Raw genomic sequence first — 23,444 nt, forward strand, 5'->3', positions numbered from 1 at the left:
GAAAGGCGTCTAGGGGGTAAGATTACTCACATCTGATCAAAAGACCCAACACATGTATCCCTCACATCCATCAATCAACCGTCACACATCACTAGCAAGGTCTCCGGGGTCTCAAATAAGAGAGTTCAGGATCTGAAAATATTTAAGCAATATAAGGTCAGCTATTTATCCAATTAGGATCCGTTTGTGTAACATATGATGATTTATTAGATTTAAAATTCCTTCTTTTGTTTTTATTAAATAATTTGATCTATATCATATATTTAATAATAATAATAATAATAATAATAGTATGTTATTATTCTAATTGTAGATTTATTTATAAAATCATAGTTTGCTAATTATATATTAAGTATATAATAGTCAATCTCTTTTGATTAAAAAAACGTAAAAGAGCTCCATGTATAATAATATAATTTAAGATACAAGCACCTATATTATATAATGTTATATAATTATACTTTAATTACTTTGTCACTACTACCCTTACTAAACAAATTAAGAGTTGCATATAAAATAATCTTTACTAAATCATGTAATATAAACATTAAGTAAGCCTACTATTATATTACATGCATAATAATGTATAATAAGCTAAACATATATATATATACCTAATTATAAAGACATGTATTAATCTAATAAAATATATGAAGTTAAAAAATATATTTATGTACAAATAATTATAATTATAATTAACTGAAATTACACTAATTACACTTACCATGTTACTAGATATATCTATTCTTGACAAATTAAATTAAAGATCTAATTTAGATTAACTAAATAACATAACTACTTTACACGTTTTATTACCAGAGAAGGTAAATGGAACAGAGGAAAAAAAAGTAGAGGAAAGAAGAAGAAGAAGAAGAAGAAGAAGAAGAAGAAGAAGAGAAGGGAAGGGAGGGAGGCTCACCTTGGCCCGTAGTGGCGGCGATAACAATGGTGACGACGGCAGGCCGGCGTTGATAAGCGAAGGAGAGAAGAGAGAGAGAGAGAGAGAGAGAGAGATGATTGGGAGAGAGAGGAGGGAGAAAGAGAGAATGAGTCTTTAGAGAGAGAGAGCTATAGAGAGAGACGGTGAGGGTGGTATTGCGACGGCGATGACGGTGGTAGGCCGGTGTCGGCAAGAAAATATGTAAGAGAAAGAGAGAGAGAATATGTGAGAGAGAAAGAGAGAGAGATATATAAAGAGAGAGAGGGAAGGCGGTGGAGGAGGTGAGGCGGTAGCTGCGGCGGCGCCGGGCCCGCCGCAGCCAGTTGGCCCGGTTGTGGGCGCACATGGCGCCCTCAACGTGCGCTCACTATTTGCATGGCGCGAGCTCGTGCCATGCAACACCAAAACTTATTTTTCTCTTATTTATTTATTTATTTTATACATTATTATTATTATTATTTATTTATTTTTTCTCTGTTATTCATTATTTTATTTAATTATTTATTTTTTGGGTTATTACAATATAGAAGGAAATGCATAAATCTCAATGATAGAAAAGTTAATAGAAAAAGCATGTGAGTACCCAAGTAGGCGCTAGGGTTAAGGGTGCCTGGATTGATGATTATGGTCGCTGATATGCGATATCTCATGCCTCACGTCCGAGGTCAGTTGAGTCTGTGCGCATAGACAATCGAACACTTGCCGTTCGCTAGGGCATGTGTGTGGTGACTTACCCTAATGTGATTTTTATTAACGGGTGGGGTACTCAATTTGGATGGTTTTGATATACCCTTAGCATATGGCAGGGTATGATTATGACTGAGATACTCGTAGCGTATGGTAGGGTATGCTCTAAGCCTACGGGAATGATGTTGAGATCGGGTACCGGGTGTTGACTATGCATAGTGATATAGTATGATGATGACATATAGAGATGATATTGATAACTTAGATGTTGAGAAATGTATATAATTTCATTATCATCTAATTATTTGATTATCGAGTAGTCAATATACATTATGTATAGTTGCATTTGATATCATAGCATGGTTATAGTCGGCATACATCATGTGTCATATTTGAGAGAGAGTTATGATGATAGTATGACATGGAGATTTATTTATTCATTATCGAGGATTATATATACTTTTATCAGTTATAACATATTATCTACTTTTCATTTATATATTTTTGAGAATATATTTATATACTCATTTATAACATGATACTCTTTCTTATTTATATTATCCAGTACATGATTTACACTCTATTCGGCATCACTAATTCGGGGTAAGGTCTATTCACTGAGCCTTTTGCTCATAAATCTCTTTATTTCTTTTCTAACTCTCTCAAATATATGGTACGTGATAGTGACTTGAGATATCCCGATAAGATATTTTAGATTGATGAGGTGAGCTATAGGTGCGAGACGATATAGATAATAGTTTATATAGAAATTGAGTTGTACAATTATTTAATATTTGTACTCCATTGTATTAGACGATGTTTTGTATAATACAGGTCAAATTATATTATACTTATGTGTCAGTGGTTATAAGTTGTATCTTGATGGTTTGTCGTGGCCTATGTGGGTCCTGCCAGATTATGTAGTGGTCCTAGTGTATATTATTGTGGACTTAAATAATCATATGTTAACAAGTTTATTTGGTTGATAATATAATTTATTGATTTATTTTGTATTAGATTATGTGAGCATGGATATGTTAGCAGGTATTATTTGATGATGTCATGATTATATGTGCACACGAGTGTATCTGTGAGTAACGGGCCCCGCCCGACATGTCACGTGCGCTGCACGTGTCGTGTGGGCGTGCATGTGCTTGTGTCGGGCGGGGATGTTATAGGAGAGACCTTGCCAATGGTAAATGTGGCTGGTTGGTGAAGGAGGAGGAGATTTGGGTAGAGAGACTAGAGAGATAATAGAGAAGGCAAGAAACCAATATTCATTAAGCATAATGATTTTGGCTGTCATCCTCACCTTTATAAAGGCTAACCAATAAGCTAAAATAACAATTATTAACCTTAATTCTAGTGGACTCCCATCAATCGCATTCGAACGCCCTTGACCGTGTTCGAACGCATAAAAGGCGTTATCTGTCAATGCGAACTGATGTAGGCCTTTGAACGCGCTCGAACGCAAATCTCGCATTGTCTATTTTTATGAACCAGATGTAGGCTTTCACAAAGGTGTTCAAATGCGAAAGGAGGTGCATTCGAACACGACCTATAGAAAATTTATTTTAATAAAAATAAATAACTAATGCAATAAGAAAAGACTTGAATAAGGTGTATTACCGTTGTCACATTAGGATCGAGCGGTGTGGAAAGAGACACACTCTGCATGGTGCTAGTGCTAGCTTCGCTAATGCCGCCCACAGTGGTTAGAGCATTTGGATCCGGTCTGAGTTGGCATCCATCATCGCACGCTTCGCCATCGATCTTGTGTTGGTCATAATCCGAGAACCGGTGGCACTGATATCACTGTTAAGGACCGAACTAATATATGGATGGGTTGGTTATTTGGATTAAAGGAAGATCCTGATAGTGGTGGAAAGGAAGGAGAAGATGATAAGTGGATGGGAATATTAGCGAATAGAGATGGGAATAAGATGAAAGGAAAGAAGAGGTCACTTCTAAAAGAAGACAGACGAGGAGGAAGGTCTAACCAATGAAGGTTAGGGGATAATGAGAAGTTAGGACAAGAAGGAAGAAGAGAAGAAGAGAGAGATAGGAGAAAAAAAGTGATTTCATAACCTGACTCAACTAGGGTGCACTTCACAATACTTAGAGACTACCCTTTGGACTCAAATAATAGAAATAAAACCCTAAAAACAAAGTGTTCACGCCGCGGTGAATTCGAACGTGTCTAAGGCCGTTTGAACACATAATTTTCGTTATCTGTAATTGCGAATGTGTGTAGGCGTTCGAATGGGCACGTTCGAACTGGTTCGAGGTCGTTCGAACGGATAATTTGTGTTCTCTGTATTTGTGAATACCTACAATACAACCTAATCTAGTTCCAGTTGTATCACACAGCCACAAGCGTCGATTGACTTAGTCCCATCGTGGTCGTATTTAAGGGCTCGACCTCTCGGTTAGGATTTTTGTGGATCGAGTCTTTCGCTGTCAGTGTGCCCTCCATTGATCTCCTTGATGATGTCATCTTCCTTATCTCTAATATTAATGGAGGTTCAAGGTCAACCTGGCTCTGATACCACTAACTCGCGCAACCGAGGGAGAATATTCACTAGAAATTCTACCGTAGTCTAAATACTACGAAATTAGAAATGGTTGATCCGTAACTTCCTTAGATATGTTTTTGGTATTTATACCCTTCCCAGATTCAGACTACAACTAGGATGAAAATATGCAAAAGTGGGGGTGATGGTGGTGATGACGGGTGGTGGTGATGAAAAGATTAGGGATGATAATGGAGATGAGGGTGGATGGTTTGTGGAGTTTAAGAGATAAGGATGAATGGGGAGAAGTGGTCGAGATTACAAGGAGGAGGGATGACTCGATAGACGAGGGAGATTAGAAGATCACCGATGTCGAGATGGCGTACAACTAGGGCTTGAAGGAAGGGGAAGGGAGATTAGGATAGAGATGATAGGAAGGAGATAGAATTCAATATTCATTCATCATAATATTTTTGGTTGCCATCCACATCTTAAGAGGCTAACCAAACAAGCCAAAAATAATAATTATTAACCCTAGAAACAGTGGATTTTCACCGATCGCGCTCGAACGGGGTTGACCGCATTCACATGCACAAATTGCATTCTCTGTCAATACAAACGTATGCAGGCGTTCACACATAGGCATTGGAATGTGGCCAAACATGTTCGAATGCACAATTTACGTTCTTTGTTAATGTGAACCCTTGCAGGCGTTCGCAAGGGCATTCGAACGCGTCCCGTCCCGTGTTTGAACACGACATACAGAAACCTTATTTTTTCTGAATTAAATAGCTAGTACAATAAGAAAAGACTCTCATAAGGTGTATCAAAGTTGATGGAGGAGGACATTGCCGGCGAGGAGTTGGTAGAGAAGGACATAGCGGTTGAGGATTTGATAAAGGCCGGGGACGAGGGCCTTGAGGAGGGTATACCCACTAAGATCTCCATGCATGCTTACTCAGAGATGAGCGCTTCGAAAATCCTACGGGTGGACGAGGTGGTCAAGAAGCATAGCGTACACATACTTATTGACATCGATAATACACATAACTTCTTGGATGAGCGACTCGTGCAGAGGATTGGCTTGGAAGCCAAGCACACCATCGGCTTTTAGGTGACTACCAGAGATGGCATGAAGCTCTAAGTAGAGAGCATTTGTCGTGGGGTCTCATTGAGGATGCAGGGCCACAACTTTTATAGTGGACAAACATCGTCTTGGGCACCCTATGGGCTCTAGAGCCTAGGCTTGGTGATATTTGACTTCTCACACATTTGTATGACTCACATTTCGGATGGATGAGTGGTGAGATTGGATGGGTCAGGACTCTGCCACATCCTACGTTGCAGCCGCTGATTGGTGTACTCGGCATCAAAGAGCTCTCTTATTTCCTACAGCTGGTCCCAATTGTACCTGACCTTGTTCCAAGCTCAGGTAAACTTGCTGATCTAGTCCAGTTGCTTACTAACTTTGTTGGATTATTTGAATCCCCGATGGGGCTACCCCTTGCCAGGCGCGTCAACCACTGGATTAAGATTGTGCCAGGGGCCGAACCGGCCAACGTTCGGCCCTACCAATACCCCATATGTAGAAGGAAGAAATATCGAGGCTAGTCACTAAGATGCTAGAGTATGGTATCATCTAGCTGAGCCAGAGCGCGTATTCTTCACCAGTCCTATTTGCGAGGAAGAAGGGTGCTTGGGTGCTAGGCTTAGCCCAACGCTCGCAGGGCTGTGGTGTTGGGCTTGGCCCAGCACCCTGAGGTATTGAGGTGCTGGGCTAAGCCTAGCACTATGTAAAAAATAGTTTTTAGTTATTTTTTTAAATTGTTTGAGTGGTTATCATGCTTTCATATACGGTTGTATTTGATATCATAGCATGGTCATAGTTGGCATGCATCATATGTATTATTATATTTGAGAGTAATACGATGATAGTATGATATAGAAATTTATCTATATATTGTCAGGAATTGTGATCTTGATTAGTTATGACTTGATATCTACTGTATATTTGATATGATCGAGGACATGATTATATGTTCATTCATATCATCATGCTTTTTTTCTGATTCATATTATCTAATATATAATTTACTTTACGTTTGGCATCACTGATTCGGGGTAAGGTCTATTCACTAAGCATTTAGCTTATGATTCTCTTTGTTTTCTTCTTTTTAAAAATCTCAGTGAACAAGTGAAGTAGGATAGTCTATTAGAGGTCTTGCTAATGAGTGAAGATGAGAGTGTGGTTAGTGTTATACGCTAGATGCATTATGTTATATGATGTATCAATTGATATTTTAGAGTGTGTCTTTATCATTGTTTTTTTATTAACTAGTGACTTTGTACTTGTTATATTATGTATATATCATTATTATGTATATGTAATAGTAAGATGCTCTTGATGATGTGTTATGGCCTATGTGGTGTTCTATTAGGGTTATCTGTATGTTATTGACAATTAGATTTGAGTTATTTTTAGTTTAGATACTGTGGATAAAATTATGATGTTGATACATGTTTATTTGATTGTCGGCAACTAAGTTGTCAGGTACCTTGCATTTGCCGTGTGGGCTTGTGCGATGCACGTTTTTAGGGTTTGGATGTTACACAAAATCTTCGCCAAACGTAAGGTTATCAAACCCTACTCCCGATGCAATCCCACTTCTCTCTCCACTCTCATCCGATCCCAACCAACGCTTATCCGATCTGATTTCATCGTCTAAAATCCCAATCTTGGACCAGATTCACCTATGATCCATTGGCGTGACCTTTTTCCCTAAATGCCATAAAGTATTGCTCTAGTCATTGTGTAATTTAGGTAAGCATTGTCCTAAGTATGATTTGGGTAAGCTTTTGTAATTGCAATCTTGGAATTGCATTGTTCTCATTTGATTTGTGTAAAATTTCAGTTATTCTCTCTCTCTTCTTTTCCTCCATCTTCTATAAAAGGTGCTTTAATCATTTACTAGAATATCTCTTTTTGTATATCATATTAAATACAATAATTACATCACTATATTAGTTTACCGTCAAAGACCGTAATAGTTTAACTTAGTATATGTTCTCTTATGTTAGTTTAGAAAATAAATATAACTTAATTCGTATGAAAGTTATTTTCACAGTTGAAAACCTCTCAAAATCCCTTGTATTAAGGTGGGTCCATTTCGGTAAAAATGTTTTGGAGGAGGACCAGTTAAAACGCGCGCACCGATCGATGACCCGAGTCGAACTTCTTGTTCATCTCGACCCGTATACAGTTGCAAATAAAATAAGGTACACGCGTTGGGTGGGAGACATTTTCCCTCTCCCACTCCCCCGGATCCTTTCTCTTCTCCCTCTCTTTTATAAACAAACTCTCTTCTCCCTTCCCGAAGAACCCTTTGTTTTCCACCGCTCGCTCCGATGAGCTTCTCATCCCGAAACTCTCACTCTGCCGGTTCTTCCTCTTCGGGCGACTTCCGGAAGAGGGGAAGACCTAACTCTAACTCCAACTCCAGATCGAGAAACCCCCGCAACATTCTTCGCTCTAAGAATTCCCCCTTTACCGATTTCGGAAGGTGCCGCTCCTTCATCATCCAATCTTGCCTTCTTCTGTCATCCATCTCAATTTCGCTTCTTTACTTCTTGTTTTGGCAGTTACATGGCGGAGAAGAACCGGAAGCTGCGGGACCAGTTCGAGACCGACGCCTCCACTTCATCCACAGGCCCCGGCGATGACGGAAAGGGCATCTTCGATGGGGTTTCTATTTTCGTTGATGGGTTTACAATCCCCTCAAGTCAGGAGCTCAAGGGGTATATGCTGAAGCATGGGGGAAGGTTCGTGAACTACTTTTCAAGGCATACTGTGACCCATATCATCTGCAACAATCTTCCTGATAGCAAGATGAAGAATTTGAGGTACCAATGAGTGAATTGTTCAGCTTTATCTGCTTCGGTCTTTCTTGCGCTGACCTTGGTTGCTTTTCTTTCCTTCAGGGCGTTCAGCAGGGGGCTCCCAGTTGTCAAACCAGCATGGGTGGTTGATTCTGTGGCAGCTAGTAGGCTTTTGAGCTGTAAATTTCTCCCTCTTCTTCAAAGCGCATTCATTTGTTCGATAGTTATATTTTTGTATAGATATCATGACTTGTCTATGTTAAAGCATCATAAGCATTTCTGATGAATATTAGGCTTCATTAGTTCTAAGTTGTAAAATATCTCTTTATGTAATTCGTATTATTTCTTGAATCCCTTGAGAATGTCCAGGTTATCTAGTTGGGTTTGCTACAGATGAATGTGGCTGGCTAGCTGCTATGAAGAAAGTCAGAGACATGAATATAGGGCTTTTGCTATCAATTCCATGATAGCGAGTGTCACTTTTGACTTCATTGATGTGTCATGCTATGTTTCTAACTCATGTTAGACTGAGAATGATAGTAATGGAGCAATAGTATTGTTTGTAATTTGAAGCACATAAGCCAAGACGCAGTGGATATAGCAATAAAACAAAATATTGTTGATTAACCTAATTGAGCTAGAAAATAGAAGGCAAACATTGTTAAATTAAGTGCTAATGACATGGTCTCTGCAGTACGTGCCTGAACCATCTCAATTAATTTTTTACATAATCTGTTGGAACATTGTTTGGGAGTCCTACTTTTTATTTCTTGACATCATAACTTTCTTAGTTATATGGCCTCTTCAAAGTAACCACAACTATGTATTGATATTTGATAGTCAACGTATAGTGACAATTAAGTTCTAAAAATTGGTATTGAGATTGACTGCTAGGAAAAACGACACATATTGGCCGTATTGGTTGCTTGGCTATATCGACCATCCGTATTGGATTAGTGTATTTTTTAATTGCGTAAACTTCTAAATATTATTTAAAAATGTAGGAAATTTTTAAAAATTTTAGAAAAAATAATGAAAAAAAGAAAATAAAAATTAGTCAAATATGAATCTTAAAAACAAAAGAAAATACTAACTCAATCATGATGAGTTTCGAGCTAAATTTGATAAATTCTTGTGTGTAAATTACTGTTGCAAAAATATAATGAAGAGAGTGATCTTTTTCTTCATTGTTGTCTTGTAGCAATAAGAAATGAGAGTTGAAGAGTGAGCGAGAAAGAGAGACAAGAAAAATAAGAAAAAAACAAAAGAGAAAATAAACCTCCCAAGTTCACTAGAGTATGAAATAATCTGAGGGGCTCATTGAATCAGCCGATGGATGAGCTCGGTAAAGTGAGAGGATTGAAAAGAGAGTGTGAGAAATAAAGGTTAGAAACTGAAAATTTGAAAATAAGACAGCTAATTACATCAATTTGAAAATAAGTCACTATTTAGATTATTGAGCATGACATATTTTATCAAAGAAAAATGAATAATAAGTTTACATTGCCTTTTTGTGAATATTTTTATTATTTATTTAATAAATTTATGTATTTATGTGATAGTTAGATATTCTAATATTTAATAAAAAATTTGGAGATTTTTAAGGTTAATTTCTTGACCAATTTTGTCAGAAGGTGTTCCTCATATTCACCAAGTTTTTGTAACTAGCTATTTAATAAGTGACACAATATCTTGACAATAATAAGAATAAAAATCAAAACTAAGTTTTATGTATTTTAGTCAAAGAAAATACATAATCATATAAAGATTAGTGATCATAAAATTAATAATTATCATTAATTTTATGCACAAACAATAGATTTATTGTTGTTGCTAGTAATTTTGTGCATTCATTGTTGTTGGTAGTAATTTTATGCACCAATAGATTTATAAGAATTCATCTTTTACTCTTTATCTAATATTCTTAATCTATACAAATTTTGAGCATCCCTTTCTTTTCTTTTAGCCCTTGTTCACTTCAGAAATAACTTTTTTTTTATTCCAAAATATAACTCTTTATTTTAAAATAATAGCTGAACACTATAATAACGCCTTTCTAGAATACAAATATTATTTATTAAATTACATTTTATACTACACTAACTCAATTACTAATTTACTCTTGATATTTATCTCATCAACTTACTATATAACAAATCAAAAGGTATATATAGTAATCTCATAAAAACTAAAATACATTTTTTCTTTCTTTTCCTTCATTTTATATCATATCAAAGGTAATTATTATATCCTTATTCCAAAATTTAAGTGAACACAAGAATAGTTATTCTTAGAATAAAAATCTCATTATGAGAATAATAAAAATGAATACTTATTTTAGAATTGACCTTATTCCTAAAGTAAACTATGTCTAACTATTATAATTGTATTATAGTGGTTGTTGTTATTTTAGAATATATTTTTGAAAATCTTAACAATTTTAGAGTGGAACCCACATGTTTATATAAATAATGGTGGGTCAATTATGGTTGAATATCAGCAAAACCGAGAAGGGGCAATTGTGTCCCCTCACCCCCCTTTCGCTCTGCCTCTGAGTGTGTGCTTTTGAAGTCATCTTAATTGGTCATCTGAAACTTAGGAATGTACTGTGTAGTTGAGCTGTATCTTTTCTCACCTTGGGTGTGGATCTATGTACCTCTTTATTTTTTTCTACTCATATTGGCCCGTGGTGTTTTACCCTAGGCCACATCAAGTTAGTAGAGCTTCATAAAACAACTCACACATTTTAACTACAAAAAAAATATTTGATTATGGGTTGCTAAGAAAAAAATAAAAAAAATAAAGGGACTTACACCACTTGTATATTTCAAATAAATGTAAGTACATATAGGAGACAATCATTGTCCCTAAAATGTTTTCTTGAGATATCTTCCAAACAATTAATGCTCTTTGCTTTGACCAATCTTGATACACATTGGAAGGAATAAAGTTCAAAGCACAAAGGGAGTGAAGTGTGTAAAAGTTGAGCAAATCGGTCTAAGTGAAGACTGTCCATGAGCAAGTCTTTCACTCAAAGTCATGCCATTTGAGACTTTGAGTCACCGCCAAAATGGCTATATCCATTTTACTATCAGCGAATGTAAATTGTTGGTGATTAGCACACATTGTTGGTAATACTATATTACTATTTAGGAAAACCATTGTATTCTGGGTTAGAAAGTTGAGATAAGAAATAGAAAAAAGGTAGTTGAAATTTGAAATAGTGTATTTTGTTGACAAATAAATGTGGGTTGGATATGGTGACTGTGGTCCAAAATGGTTTTTTGAGATTTTTGACTTGCATAACTAGTTAATATGGTTTTTTAAGTACCTTAGTACAATCATTATCACTTTTATCATTAAAGTCGAATGGCATTTTGGTCCATTAATTATATATATCATATTATTTCCCTCCAAAACTAATACGTTTTTTCACTTTTTCACATCACATTAAAAGTAATAATTACACTTTAGTCTAATTCATAACCAAAACTATATTTTTTTTAGCCTTATTCAAGGTACCTAAATAAAAACTAAGAAATAGGGCCAGCTAATCAAATTCAGTGCTTAGCCTCAAGTCATATACCTAAATTTTTTGCCATGATTGGTATTATTTTTATAGCTGTACATAGTGATTGGACAAGTTTTCCACTTTTACTCACTAGTTCAAAGTGTAGTGCACAATTATCATGAAGATTTACTCATGCATTTTTTAGTCATTTAGTGCTCTCTCTTTCTCTATATCTCTATACACAGACACACATTAAATATCCTACTACATCCTCTATTCACATAAGAAGGGCAGCTGCATCCAATGTTGACAAAGCAACTCTAGATACTCACACCATGATCTTGGCATGATCTGCTGATTAATTGAATAAATAATTATAAGTAATATGTATGTCTATATTTATGTAGTTATCTTATATACTGTAGATAATAAACCTATGTTAAATTGTATGTATATATATACCTTGGAGGACGACAACTAGTGTGAGAGTATGTGGTTTGCCACCATGGACTATGTGGTGATGGTTTTCAAGTTCTCCACTAGCGGTGGTAAGGCTAGATACCTCTTACACTCCCTATATACCATATTAGTGGGAGCCTTATGCTATAGGGTTTCTATTATTTGTACGCATGCATGCAAAAGAATATTTTAGCATTTTGAGTTAGTTCAACTATGTCGGCTAATACTTTCCTTTTCTTTTTCTCTCCAAAGGGGTTCCTTACGGGCTAAGCGAGTATGTGAATGAAACCTGTAAACAACAAAAGCTTTATTCTTTCTTTTATCAAAAGAGCAATCCAAGTTTGGGCCATGTTGAGATGGCTGTCACTCCAGATCCAGACAGTGACAATGAAGGCTCCTTCTCCACTGATAAAGCATCCAGACAATCAGTGTCATCAGAACAGTCCCAGAAAATCACATATGAAGGGGAAAGTTCTGAAGAATTTGCATGTTTTGAAGATCGAAGTACTGATCAACGAAAAACTACAGCGTCAAAAGATACTGATTCCCAGGATGAGCAAAATGTTCTAGATGCCTCTGAGTCCAGCTGTAGGTCTATACATAGTATTAGTAATCCTAATTCTAAGGAAGCTTTGGATATAAAAAGCACAAAGGATTCCAATCAGGGACACTCAACTCTCACAGATCCAAATTTTGTCGAGAACTATTTCAAGGCAAGATGCTGAAACATTTACTTCCATAATTTCTATCCTTATTGTCAATCCTCTTAATTGTTATTTTGAGCATATGCAAACAGCTCATAAATCTATACCTTTTTTTTACAGAAAAGTGAATTGTTCATTTTTGGGCAATGTAATGCTCTTTATGTTTGTGTTTCTTTGTGAGTTAATTTATGTACTTTCTGTTGTGCTTGTGAGTATGAAAACAGTCTTCCAAATTGTGCGGTTGAATTGGATAGCTTATGATATTTGCTAATTCTAATCAGAGACGCTATAAACTGTTGAATGTTCTTTTTAATGATTCATGGAAAATGAGCAAGTTCTTAGTATTTGTTTTGTTTCTCAATCACTTCGTATGACTATTGAAACAATCTGCGAGTTATAATCTGCTATAGACATAGTGGGCCTGTTTTCCTTTCAAGGACACCCTACAATTTCATGTCATATTGTTTCTGAAGTTTATATTGTCGATAAATCTATTCTATACCAATTCTATTTCTGTAAGATGAGGCTATTTTAAATAGTGAGTAGCGACTACTGAGTAATATGAGGATTCTCTACCTATATTAATTGTTCTCATCTTGTTGATGTTATGACATTGACTTGCACTTCCTAAATGGTTATGCCAGTCTTTTGTCTGCATATATTTTATTTCTGAAAGTTCTCAATGTATATGTAGAGTGGTCTACCTGGTACCTACAATGTAGTACATATTTGAAAGCTAGAGAGTAGAGACTAGTATACAATTGGAATTCTTTATTATTTAATATGAACCAGCTGCATTGAACTTGTTAGCCAGAGAGTCAGGAATAAAAGAACCAGCATTTTTCATGGGTTTTCCACTTGCTGTAGAAACACCATATCCTGTCTGTACTTTGTAGCATCTACAAGATACAGTTTAAAGTTTATCTCTGTTTTTATATCTCTTAGATCTTGTTTCTTGACTGATTGACCAAGTAATTATCAAATATTATATATAATTTGAACCATTTCAGCTGTCTTTTGGTGTGGAAAAGATCATTTAAATTTTATTATGTATGATAGAAAGTAGTTTGGAGAAGTTCCAGGAGTTCATTTGATGCTATGGATGCTTTTCTACAATGAAATCAGAAAATGGAATTGCCAAATTAAAATTTGAAAGATTCATTGATGGTTTATGACTAGAAGGCATCCAAAAGTGGTATGAACCAGATTATCTTATCTTTTTTTCCTTAGGGTTCGTTTGATTCTACATTATGGGGGCTTTATTTGTGAGCAAAGCCGCTTATAGGTGCAGATGCTGAGCGAATCACGGTTGTTAAGAAACTTGAACTCCAGATCAAAAGGGACTTATTGAGGTTTTTAGTCTAACTATTTTGCCCTTACTATCACCTTGTGCTCATTTTTGAATTGAAAATTTGGAAGTTGGGAGAAAAGTCACCTTTTTCTGCTTTATTCAAGGATAGTAATTAACATTAGGTTGTCCAACCCTTCCAATAAACATTATTAGAGGAAAAATGATAAGGATCTCACTTATATGCTGAGATTGCACTACATTTACCTACTATGAATGTCTCTTGACTCGGCATCCAGATTGGCAATTATGTCGGTCTTAGTTGACTTAAATATAACTAGCTTTAGACTGTCATTTGGTTGAACTTGTTTTCTGTCTACTAGTGTCTAGTGTCTTACTTGTGTTTAGTACTTATCACCGAGCAACTGTTGAAAGCTTTAATGATTGCAGAAGTATTTAGTGTATGTAGTGTGCTGAGAGGTATCTCTGTGTACATGATGGTGTTAAATGGGCGAATGGAGTCAAGTTTCAAGGTGTCAAGACTCGAACAGCATTCTTATGCAGAGAACTGGGGTTAAATGCAAATTGGGGACTTAGCTTTATTTTGCTGATATATATATTTGAAGTATCTGACATGCTAAGCAACTCCAAAGTCCAAACTTGGCATGTTGGGTAAAAGTGGAGCTGAGGGAGTGTCAGATGGACACATGACATGGATTCAAGTTTCGATGTGTCAAGAGCATGCTGATGCAGAGACCAGGGTGAAATGTAATTTGGCGACAGCTTTATTTTGCTGATGCATTTATATATATATTTCTAAAGTTTTGAAGTATCTGACATGCTAAGCAACTCCAAACTTGGCATGTTGGGTAAAATTGGAGCTGAGGGTGTGTCAGATGTTGCTTGTGGAGATCTAATTATAGGCCTTCAACTTTCCTAGAATTATAGGCCCTTGACTTAGTGGATTGTCTACCTCCTTACACAGCTAGGGCAACTAGGTGAGAGAGAGAGAGAGGTGGTATTTCAGCAGTGACAATGGCATGCAGCGGCAGTATAGATCTCTCCCTCTCCTCTTTGTTTGTGTTTATGTGGAAAAACTGACAGGCTCATTTTGGTGCATATTAGACAGCAAATAAATCATTGATTGGAAATGCAAAGCAATGGTATACAGAGTACCAGCAAGATTTTATTGACTCTTAGTTCTGCAGCAATATCTTATTGACTTATAGTTCCTTTAGTGTAAGTGTGGGCAATGTAAAATTACTGCGGGTAGATGATATTTCTTTAATTGCATTATGAGCTTTTAGTTAATAACTTCTATGATATAACTATAATATCATTTATTTGTTAGCCTTGTCCTACTGCAGAATTCTAGGCTGCATTTTATTGGAACTTGGAGGAATCGATATCGTAAACGTTTTTCCAATATATTGGGTGAAGCCAAAAACAACAGTTCAGATTCTGATCCTCGCACTGACAGGAAGAAAGTCACTATTATCCATATAGACATGGTACTATGCTTTCTCCCAATGGGAAACTTCATATAGATGGTAATCCTTTAAGTCGAGGAAGTTTTTAATGTGTATTTTTGTGTGTATGTTCTAGAGAGAGACGGAGATAGAGATAGATCTTTCTCAGCGCTGAATTCCTTTGATATTTTGCTCGCCTTTGTGAACTATTTTTCTGGTATGCTGTAACACCTTCTTTGTATTATACAGGACTGCTTTTTTGTGTCTGTCATTGTCAGAAATTTCCCTGAATTGCTTGATAAGCCAGTAGCTGTATGCCATTCTGACAATCCAAAAGGGACTGCAGAAATATCATCTGCAAACTATCCTGCACGAGATTATGGTGCATTTTATTTTCATGTTAGAAATATGAGAACTTGATGACTTACTTAATGCTGGACCATGATGTAATTGTTGGCATCCAGGAGTGAAGGCTGGGATGTTTGTGAGGGATGCCAAGAGTCGCTGCCCTCACTTAGTCATCTTCCCTTATGACTTTGAGGCGTATGAGGAGGTAATATTTGTTGTTTGTTCGTATTTTGATGTCATAGTTTTATTTGGTCTACTCATACTTCTTAAGTTGCTCTGTCTCCTGTTTCACTGATCTTGCAGGTAGCTGATCAGTTTTACACTGTATTGCATAAACATTGCAACAGAGTTCAGGTTTTTTTAATACTCTTCCAAGTTCTCGGGAATTCCATTGACTAATCATCTTAATGCCCCTATGAACATTGTGAGCAAGCTAGTCAGCTTTCATTATTTCTTCTGAAAACTGCAGGCATTGAGCTGTGATGAAGCTTTTCTGGATATAACTGGACATAGCAATGATGATCCTGAGCATCTGGCTTTGATGATTAGGGAGGAGATAACACAGACAACTAGATGTACTGCTAGTGCAGGGATTGCTGAGAATTTGCTCCTTGCTCGTCTTGCAACTAGATCAGCTAAACCAAATGGTCAATGCTTCATTCCGTCTGAGAAGGTATATTTTGTAAGAAAGTAATTTCTGAATTAAGTTATTTTATTCCGTGCATGATTTGGCTGATTTGGAAAAAGAATCCTAATCAGCCAATTTGAAAAAGTCTAAATTGTCTTATCATTAAAATTCTATACTGATTAATCCTAATCAGCCAGAACCTTTCGATTGCTGATTAAATTGTTTAAATTGTCTTATTATTCTAATCAGCTAGCAAATTGTGGAGATTAAATTCTAATCAACTTGATTAAGTTTGGTTTACCAAATATTAAAATTTAGGAAAATTGCAGTAGTTTACCCCCTGTGGTTTGGTCTAATTGCACGAAACTCTCCCGTACTTTCAATTTAAGTATTTAACCTCCTATTGTCTGGACTAAAGTGCAACAAATACTTTTTTTATCTTATTTGACGGTATCAACCATCAAACAACTTTTGTCGGCATAAAACTATTTATATGACGAAAATATCCCTTCCACCAAAAGGGAAACATTATTCACCCATGAGTTAATACATAATTGCAAAATTGTCATTTCACCTTCTCGTTAATGGCAGAATAACAATTGCACTTTAGTATTGATAATAGGGGGTTTAAGTACTTAAGTTGAAAGTATAGAGATGGTTTTATACAATTGGGTCAAACCTCAAGGAGGTAAATTGCAATTTTGTTTTAAAAATTAGTCCACATATTGGAAAGTAAGATCACTTTAATTAATTGGATATTTCTTGTTATTACCCATAATTAGAGATACCAAACCTTAGTATATATAAATTCCCAAATATCTAGATCTTAGACCTGTGGGGGTTAGTACTCATATCTAGATTAGATGGATATCCATTATTAGACCACCTAATGAGTTTTGTACCTGTATACGAGCTTAGCTTGAGACTAATATTAGAAAATTGTGTTTAGCAAGAAAATTCACCTTTTGAATCTGCATAAAATTTAAATTTTAAAGATTTGAGCTATCATGCATTTACAGCTCATGATAGTGTTGTGAGTCTCATGAAGGTTGTTTAGTAGGGCTCTCAGGCGAATCTCAGGGCATGCATACTTGGATTTCAACTTGTAGTATCCTTGAGGCGATCTTTGCCTGAACCCTTGCACATAGGGGGTAAATAACTATCTTAAAGAGCATGTTGGTTTGCTACACAATACAAGAACTGCTACAAGTAGGAAATTTGTTATTTTGTTTATAATAATAAATGTTTGGTATAATGAGTTTTATATAGAAAAGCTAGATCAACGAAACCATGGATCTCAAAATTGGTCAATCCCGAGTTGGAATAGCCAATTCGGATCAGGATTGGCCATAACGATCTTGACCTGAAACCAGTATGGTGACATGGTTTCGGTCTAGGATTAGCCGTATCGGTTGATCCGTCTCAGTTGAAACTTAGCCTTATCGACCAACATTAGCAATATTGGTTGAAAATAATTTTTTTAATATTCAGATTTAATCTAAAATGCATCTAACCTAGGAGATTAATAATGGATGTCATCAATTGCATTTTTTTAAAATTTTTTAGTTTTTACTCTCTATCTCTCACACACACTCCTCCCATTCTCACACTTCACTGAGCTCATTCAACGGCCAATCCATTAAGCCCCTTCAGTTAGTCCACACTTTGGTGAGTTTGGATGAGTTTTTTTTTTAAAATTTCTCTTCACTCTTTTTTCACTCATTGTTTAACTCTTCTTTATAGAACAATAGGAAGAGAGATGCAGTAGTAATTTATGAGTTTACAAATTTGTCAAATTCAAGTCAAAATTTGTTATAGTTTTGAGTGAATTTTTTCTTTGGTTTTTAGGCTTCATATGACTAAATTTTATTTTCATAATTTTCTGCATTTTAAATAATATTTAGAAATTTTTGTAATTAAAAATAGCCCGATCTGATACTGACAACTGATACGACCAATACAGCCGATACAGCTGATACATATCGTTTTCTTTTTTTAATGGCCGATCTTGATATCTAGTTTTATAACCTTGAATGAAACACGATTATATACTTGACGTGCACTGCCATCTTTGGGGCATTAACTAGCTAATGGGCGTTAACTAGCTAATGGGCCTAACAAGGAAACATCGATAGAGGGGTCATCATTTATGTCTGATAAGTACTTATGAGTTGTGTCTACTTTGAATTCTCTTTTATATACTCTTTGCAATTTGCTTGTATAAGAGAAAGAAAAGAGTCCAGGTCATTTTGGGAAAGAGAGGGAGGAGTTTGTCCTTATAATATACTATTCGGGGTGTAGGGAACCTCTAATAGTAGATTTGAGGACAATCTTTCCTTGAGGGATTTTAGTGGGCTAGGCCCATGTGGTTGTTGGGATAAAGGTGGTGGATAAGTGATAAACCTCCCTTTGTCCAGTTGACTTTTTTTCCTGGATGAAATCAAAGGAACCCTAGCTTTGTCCTTGTGAGTGGTGTAGTGAGGACCAAAAGGTTTGCAACAAGAGGACTTATTGTTCTGCTATCTCTGCAGCTTGTGCTACGCCATTTACATTACAGATTTGTCCTCCGTAGTACCTATATATAAACCACAACATCCAAACTTAGTAAGTGTTGTGCATTTCTAATATGCACTGGATTCAAAGATCTCATATGGTGTTGCAACCATTTAGTTTTGCCCAAGGTTCCCAGTTTTGGCCGATCCCGATCCCAGCCGAAACCCGATCCGTTTCGGCCGATCCCGACCGAAACGGATCCGACCCGGGGGACATCAATTATTGATGTCCCCATCCCCCACCTGCCTCTCTCCCTTTCTCTCTCTCTCTCTCTCTCTCTCTCTGTCTCTCTTTCTCTCTTTTCTTTCTTTCTTTCTTTCTCTCTTTCTCACGGATCTCTTACTCTCTTTCTCCCCGGCGATTGAGTAGTAAGTAGATCTCCGTCTCTCCGGTGACCTCGACCTCCGGCGACGTTCTCCGACGACCTCGATCTCCGGCGACCTTCGGTAAGTTTTTTTTCCCCCTTTTATAGCAGCACTGCAGCAGCAAGCTGTTGCTGCGCTTGCTGCTCACTGCAGCAGTAGTGCTGCAGCATGCAGCTTGCTGCTGCAGCACCTGCAGCTACAGCACCTGCTGCAGTAGCTGCTCAGCTGCTGCTTCTCAACACAGCAGCAGAAGCAGCAGGCAGCAGCTGCCTGCAGTAGCACCTGGTGCTGCTTATGCAATTATGCTTCATAAATTTTAAATTATTTTATATTTTATTTTGATTTTTGTTTATGTTTTTTAGTTGCAGTCTTGCAGAGCTAAAATATTAATGGCTCCAAAAGAGAAGTCATATGATACCGACATTGGGTGGCAACACTGTAGCACTATTGGGCAAGATAAAAGGTGCGTTAAATGTAACTGGTGTGGAAGGGAAATGAGTGGTGGTGTCAGCCGTTTGAAAGAACGTTTAACTGAAAGACAAGGAAATGTAGCAGTTTGCACTCAAGTGTCTTTGGAAGTTAGAAAACAAATGTTGGCTCATTTAATTGGTAAAAAAAAGGATAAACAATTTGCATAACAAAAAGAGAGTCAATGATTCGTGAAGAATTGATGCATAATCCTGTACAGATTGATGATGATAGCAGTGAGCAAAGTGAGGAGGATGAGGAGGAGAGACAGATGAGGAGGGTAATGAAAGAGAGCAGAAATATGCATAGAGAAGAGGAAGAGATGAGAAGAAGCACTGGTGGTAACTTTCAGAGATCTAGATCAGTTAATATACGAGGAGAAAGAGAATATGGGGGCAGTAGTTCTACCCATAGGACTCCTGATGTTACAGCAGAGTCTGAAAATATTGAACCAATGGATACATATCTTCAGAAAAAAAGGGGTTGTACACAGACTTTAATCAAGACAGCTCTCAAAGGAATTAAAAATGCAAAGAAACACATTGGTAGAGCTATCTCTAAATTTTTCTTCTACAACCATATTCATTTCAATGTAGCTGATAGCCCTTACTATCACACTATGGTAGATGCTATACAATCAGTAGGGTCTGGTGTTCCCCCTCCTAGTTCAAATGATATTGCTAATAAATATCTTGACTCAGAGGTAGATGAACTTCATACTTATATTGAGACATTTAAACGGTATTGGGATGAATTTGGTTGTACACTGATGTGTGATGGGTAGAGTACACAAAACAGAAGAAATATAATTAATTTCTTAGTATACTTTGGCATGGGGACAATATTTTTGAAGTCTGTGGATGCTACTGCTCATTTTAAAAATGTAGATTATATTTGTCAGTTGATGGATGAGGTAGTACAAGAAATTGGTGAAAAAAGAGTAGTCCAAGTGGTTACTGATAATGGGGCAAATTATAAAGCTGCTGGAAATTTACTGATGATTAAAAGACCTCATTTATATTGGGGGTTAGAAAGGTAATCAGCAAGCTTGAGCCCGATATTCATAAACAAATCCTGTGCGATAAAGAAGTAAGTTATGATTCAATTAAATAATTTTATTATTATTTGTTTCAAGTTTTAACTTTCAATAATCAATATAATCAATAAGCTAATAATATATTTCTGATTTCAGATGGAGAGATATAGATTGAGAGCTGGGTAATTCAGTACTGCTAACACTCCAGCTGAATGGTGGTCTATTTATGGATGGGAGGAGGCACCAAATTTGACGCCAATAGCAAAGAAGATTTTAAGTCAAACTGTGTCTTCATCTCAGTGTGAAAGAAATTGGACTACTTTTTCCTTAATCCACACAAAATCACGCAACTGATTGACAATGGAAAGATTGAAGAAGTTAGTTTTTTGTCATTATAATATGAGATTGAGGGAGAGAAATTTAAGAAGAAAGGCAGAAAATGAACAACTGATTGATTTAAATCATGTTTTTGATGAAGAAGACCCCTTGATTCCATGGATCAGAGAGATAGAGAACAGGGTATTAGATGACAGAGATAACCCATGGTTAGATGAAATATTGGGAGAGACCACGATGAGGGCAGAGGCTGGTACGAGTCATTCAACAGCGAGAGATAATATACCTACTAGTACTAGTCATAGTCTTGATGATACATATGGTGGTGAGATCATTCCATCTACATTTGTTGAGGAAAGTCAAGGAGGCATAAGGAGTGAAGACAGAGAAACTGAGGATATATATACATATCAGCGACGTCGTCATGAGATGCATTTTGGTTCCTATGATTACGGTACATTGAGTATTTATTGTTTGGAGCCATCACAAGATCCATATACTAGTTATTATCCCCAGTATCCTTAGTATTCTCAGGCACAAGATCCAAATGTTGATTATTATCCTCTTCAAACGCAAGTCACACAACAAGATTCATACAATATGACTAGTATGATAGAATCACTTTTTGGAGCATCAGGTCCCAGACATCAATATTTACAAACTTATGGTGATTATAATGATGAAGACTATAGAAATTCACGAGAACCAGCTCAGTATTCAACAAAGTTTTAAATTTTGAGTAAGTTGATACATTTTTTAAAGTTTTTAGACTTCATATGTGAGTAATTTTTGTTTTCTTATTTTTTGTCATTTTTTTAAATTTTTCTGTATTTTTCTGCATTTTTAAATAATATTTAGAATTTTATATAATTAAAAAATAGTTCGATCCGATACAAACGGCCGATACGGTCGATACGCATCGTTTTTCTGGATTGCCGATCCCGATCTCGATACTGGGAACCTTGGTTTTGCCTCCTACCATTTCATAATAATAAGCGTGATGAGGAGATATATTATTATGGACTACAAGGGAACGGGAGGTGTTGGTTTCAAATTAGCAAGTGCAAGTGCAAGCAAATGAACTAAGGATATCGATATAAGATAAGGATATGATACAATATGGATAACCTGGTAACAAAACCTTGAAAATGAAGGAGCGAAAGGAGACTAGAGATTGATATAAATATTTCATTCTGTTTTTTTTTTTAAATTTGAAGTCTTCTTTTTATAATTTTGTATGGGAATGGCAATTTCAGATTTGACTGTAGCAAGGAAATTCTGAGTTATTAAATTATATATTTCTTGTAGATTTGTGATGCTCTAGAAAATAGACACTAACAAGCTATTGCTTTTGCTCTTGGTTGGCTCCCTTTTTTTGCTAATGATAGAGAATAGAATATGTGTGAACTTGGGATATTCCAAAGAAGAGAGGATTGATAGAGTGAATAATATGAGTATACGTCGACAACCGATGATGGATAGGGCATCGTCTATCAAGTGAAAGTTGCGGAGGCTCTTAGTGATGTTAGGAAGGTGAAATAGAACAGAAAAGTTTTTTGCTGGGTAAAATGAGTTGGTAAAGTTGTTGACTAATTGTAGATGTGTCAATTCTTCTTTTGAAATTTGAACCATGATATTGAAGTAAAGTTATTCTTATGTACATGCTCTTATAATTTTAGCATGAGCGAAGAAAATTGTTTAACTCACCAATTGTTCTAAAAGTTTAAGTTGGTATAGAATGGTAGATTTTTTTAATATATTCTGAAACTTGTCACTTCTGGCCTTGAGATATTTTAATAGACTCAAGAAATGAATTTGATGGCAGAGGTTTTATATAATTGACATATATGCTAATGGGATTAGAACTAATGACCTCCTATTCTAATACCATGTTAACTTACTAATTGCTCTAAAAATTAAATTGTTAGAGAATGATAGGTTTAATTTTTTTTATTCTAACAAACATAAGAGGGAATAAGTATATTGTGGAGGGGAAAATTCAGTTGTTGGGGAGCTAGTGTTTTAGATTAGCATACTGAATTTCTCTTAGGTTTTGTTCCATTTTAAGATTCAAAGTTTGTCTTGTGAAAGGCCATCATGTCATCCAAGGACTCACGCATCAGTTGGTACAATCTGTCTGCCCGCAATATCGTGTGCTGGCAGGGAAATGACACAAGAAATGGATCATGGAGCAGGATCCTTTTGTATTACTTTGTGCCTGCTGCATGAAACATTAAGTTGCAGACAAATTTTGATGAGTAAT

At 36.1% G+C, this 23,444-nt stretch overlaps 1 protein-coding gene across 2 annotated transcripts in view; it reads left to right on the top strand.

Moving 5' to 3' along the window:
• Positions 1 to 7,453: 7,453 nt before the first annotated feature.
• LOC140773213 (DNA repair protein REV1) overlaps positions 7,454 to 23,444 on the top strand; it is a 50,385-nt gene continuing 34,394 nt past the window's right edge. For both annotated transcript variants that reach the window (XM_073115669.1, XM_073115670.1), the window contains exons 1-9: positions 7,454 to 7,700; positions 7,780 to 8,040; positions 8,119 to 8,195; positions 12,239 to 12,699; positions 15,346 to 15,489; positions 15,697 to 15,829; positions 15,912 to 16,000; positions 16,099 to 16,149; positions 16,265 to 16,468. In XM_073115669.1, coding sequence (XP_072971770.1) covers positions 7,546 to 7,700; positions 7,780 to 8,040; positions 8,119 to 8,195; positions 12,239 to 12,699; positions 15,346 to 15,489; positions 15,697 to 15,829; positions 15,912 to 16,000; positions 16,099 to 16,149; positions 16,265 to 16,468 — 1,575 coding nt within the window. In that variant the 5' untranslated portion in view covers positions 7,454 to 7,545. The remainder of the gene's footprint in view (positions 7,701 to 7,779; positions 8,041 to 8,118; positions 8,196 to 12,238; positions 12,700 to 15,345; positions 15,490 to 15,696; positions 15,830 to 15,911; positions 16,001 to 16,098; positions 16,150 to 16,264; positions 16,469 to 23,444) is intronic.

This window comes from Typha angustifolia, chromosome 13 (assembly GCF_048772165.1).
Source record: "Typha angustifolia cultivar Huaian chromosome 13, ASM4877216v1, whole genome shotgun sequence".
Taxonomy (NCBI): Eukaryota; Viridiplantae; Streptophyta; class Magnoliopsida; order Poales; family Typhaceae; genus Typha; species Typha angustifolia.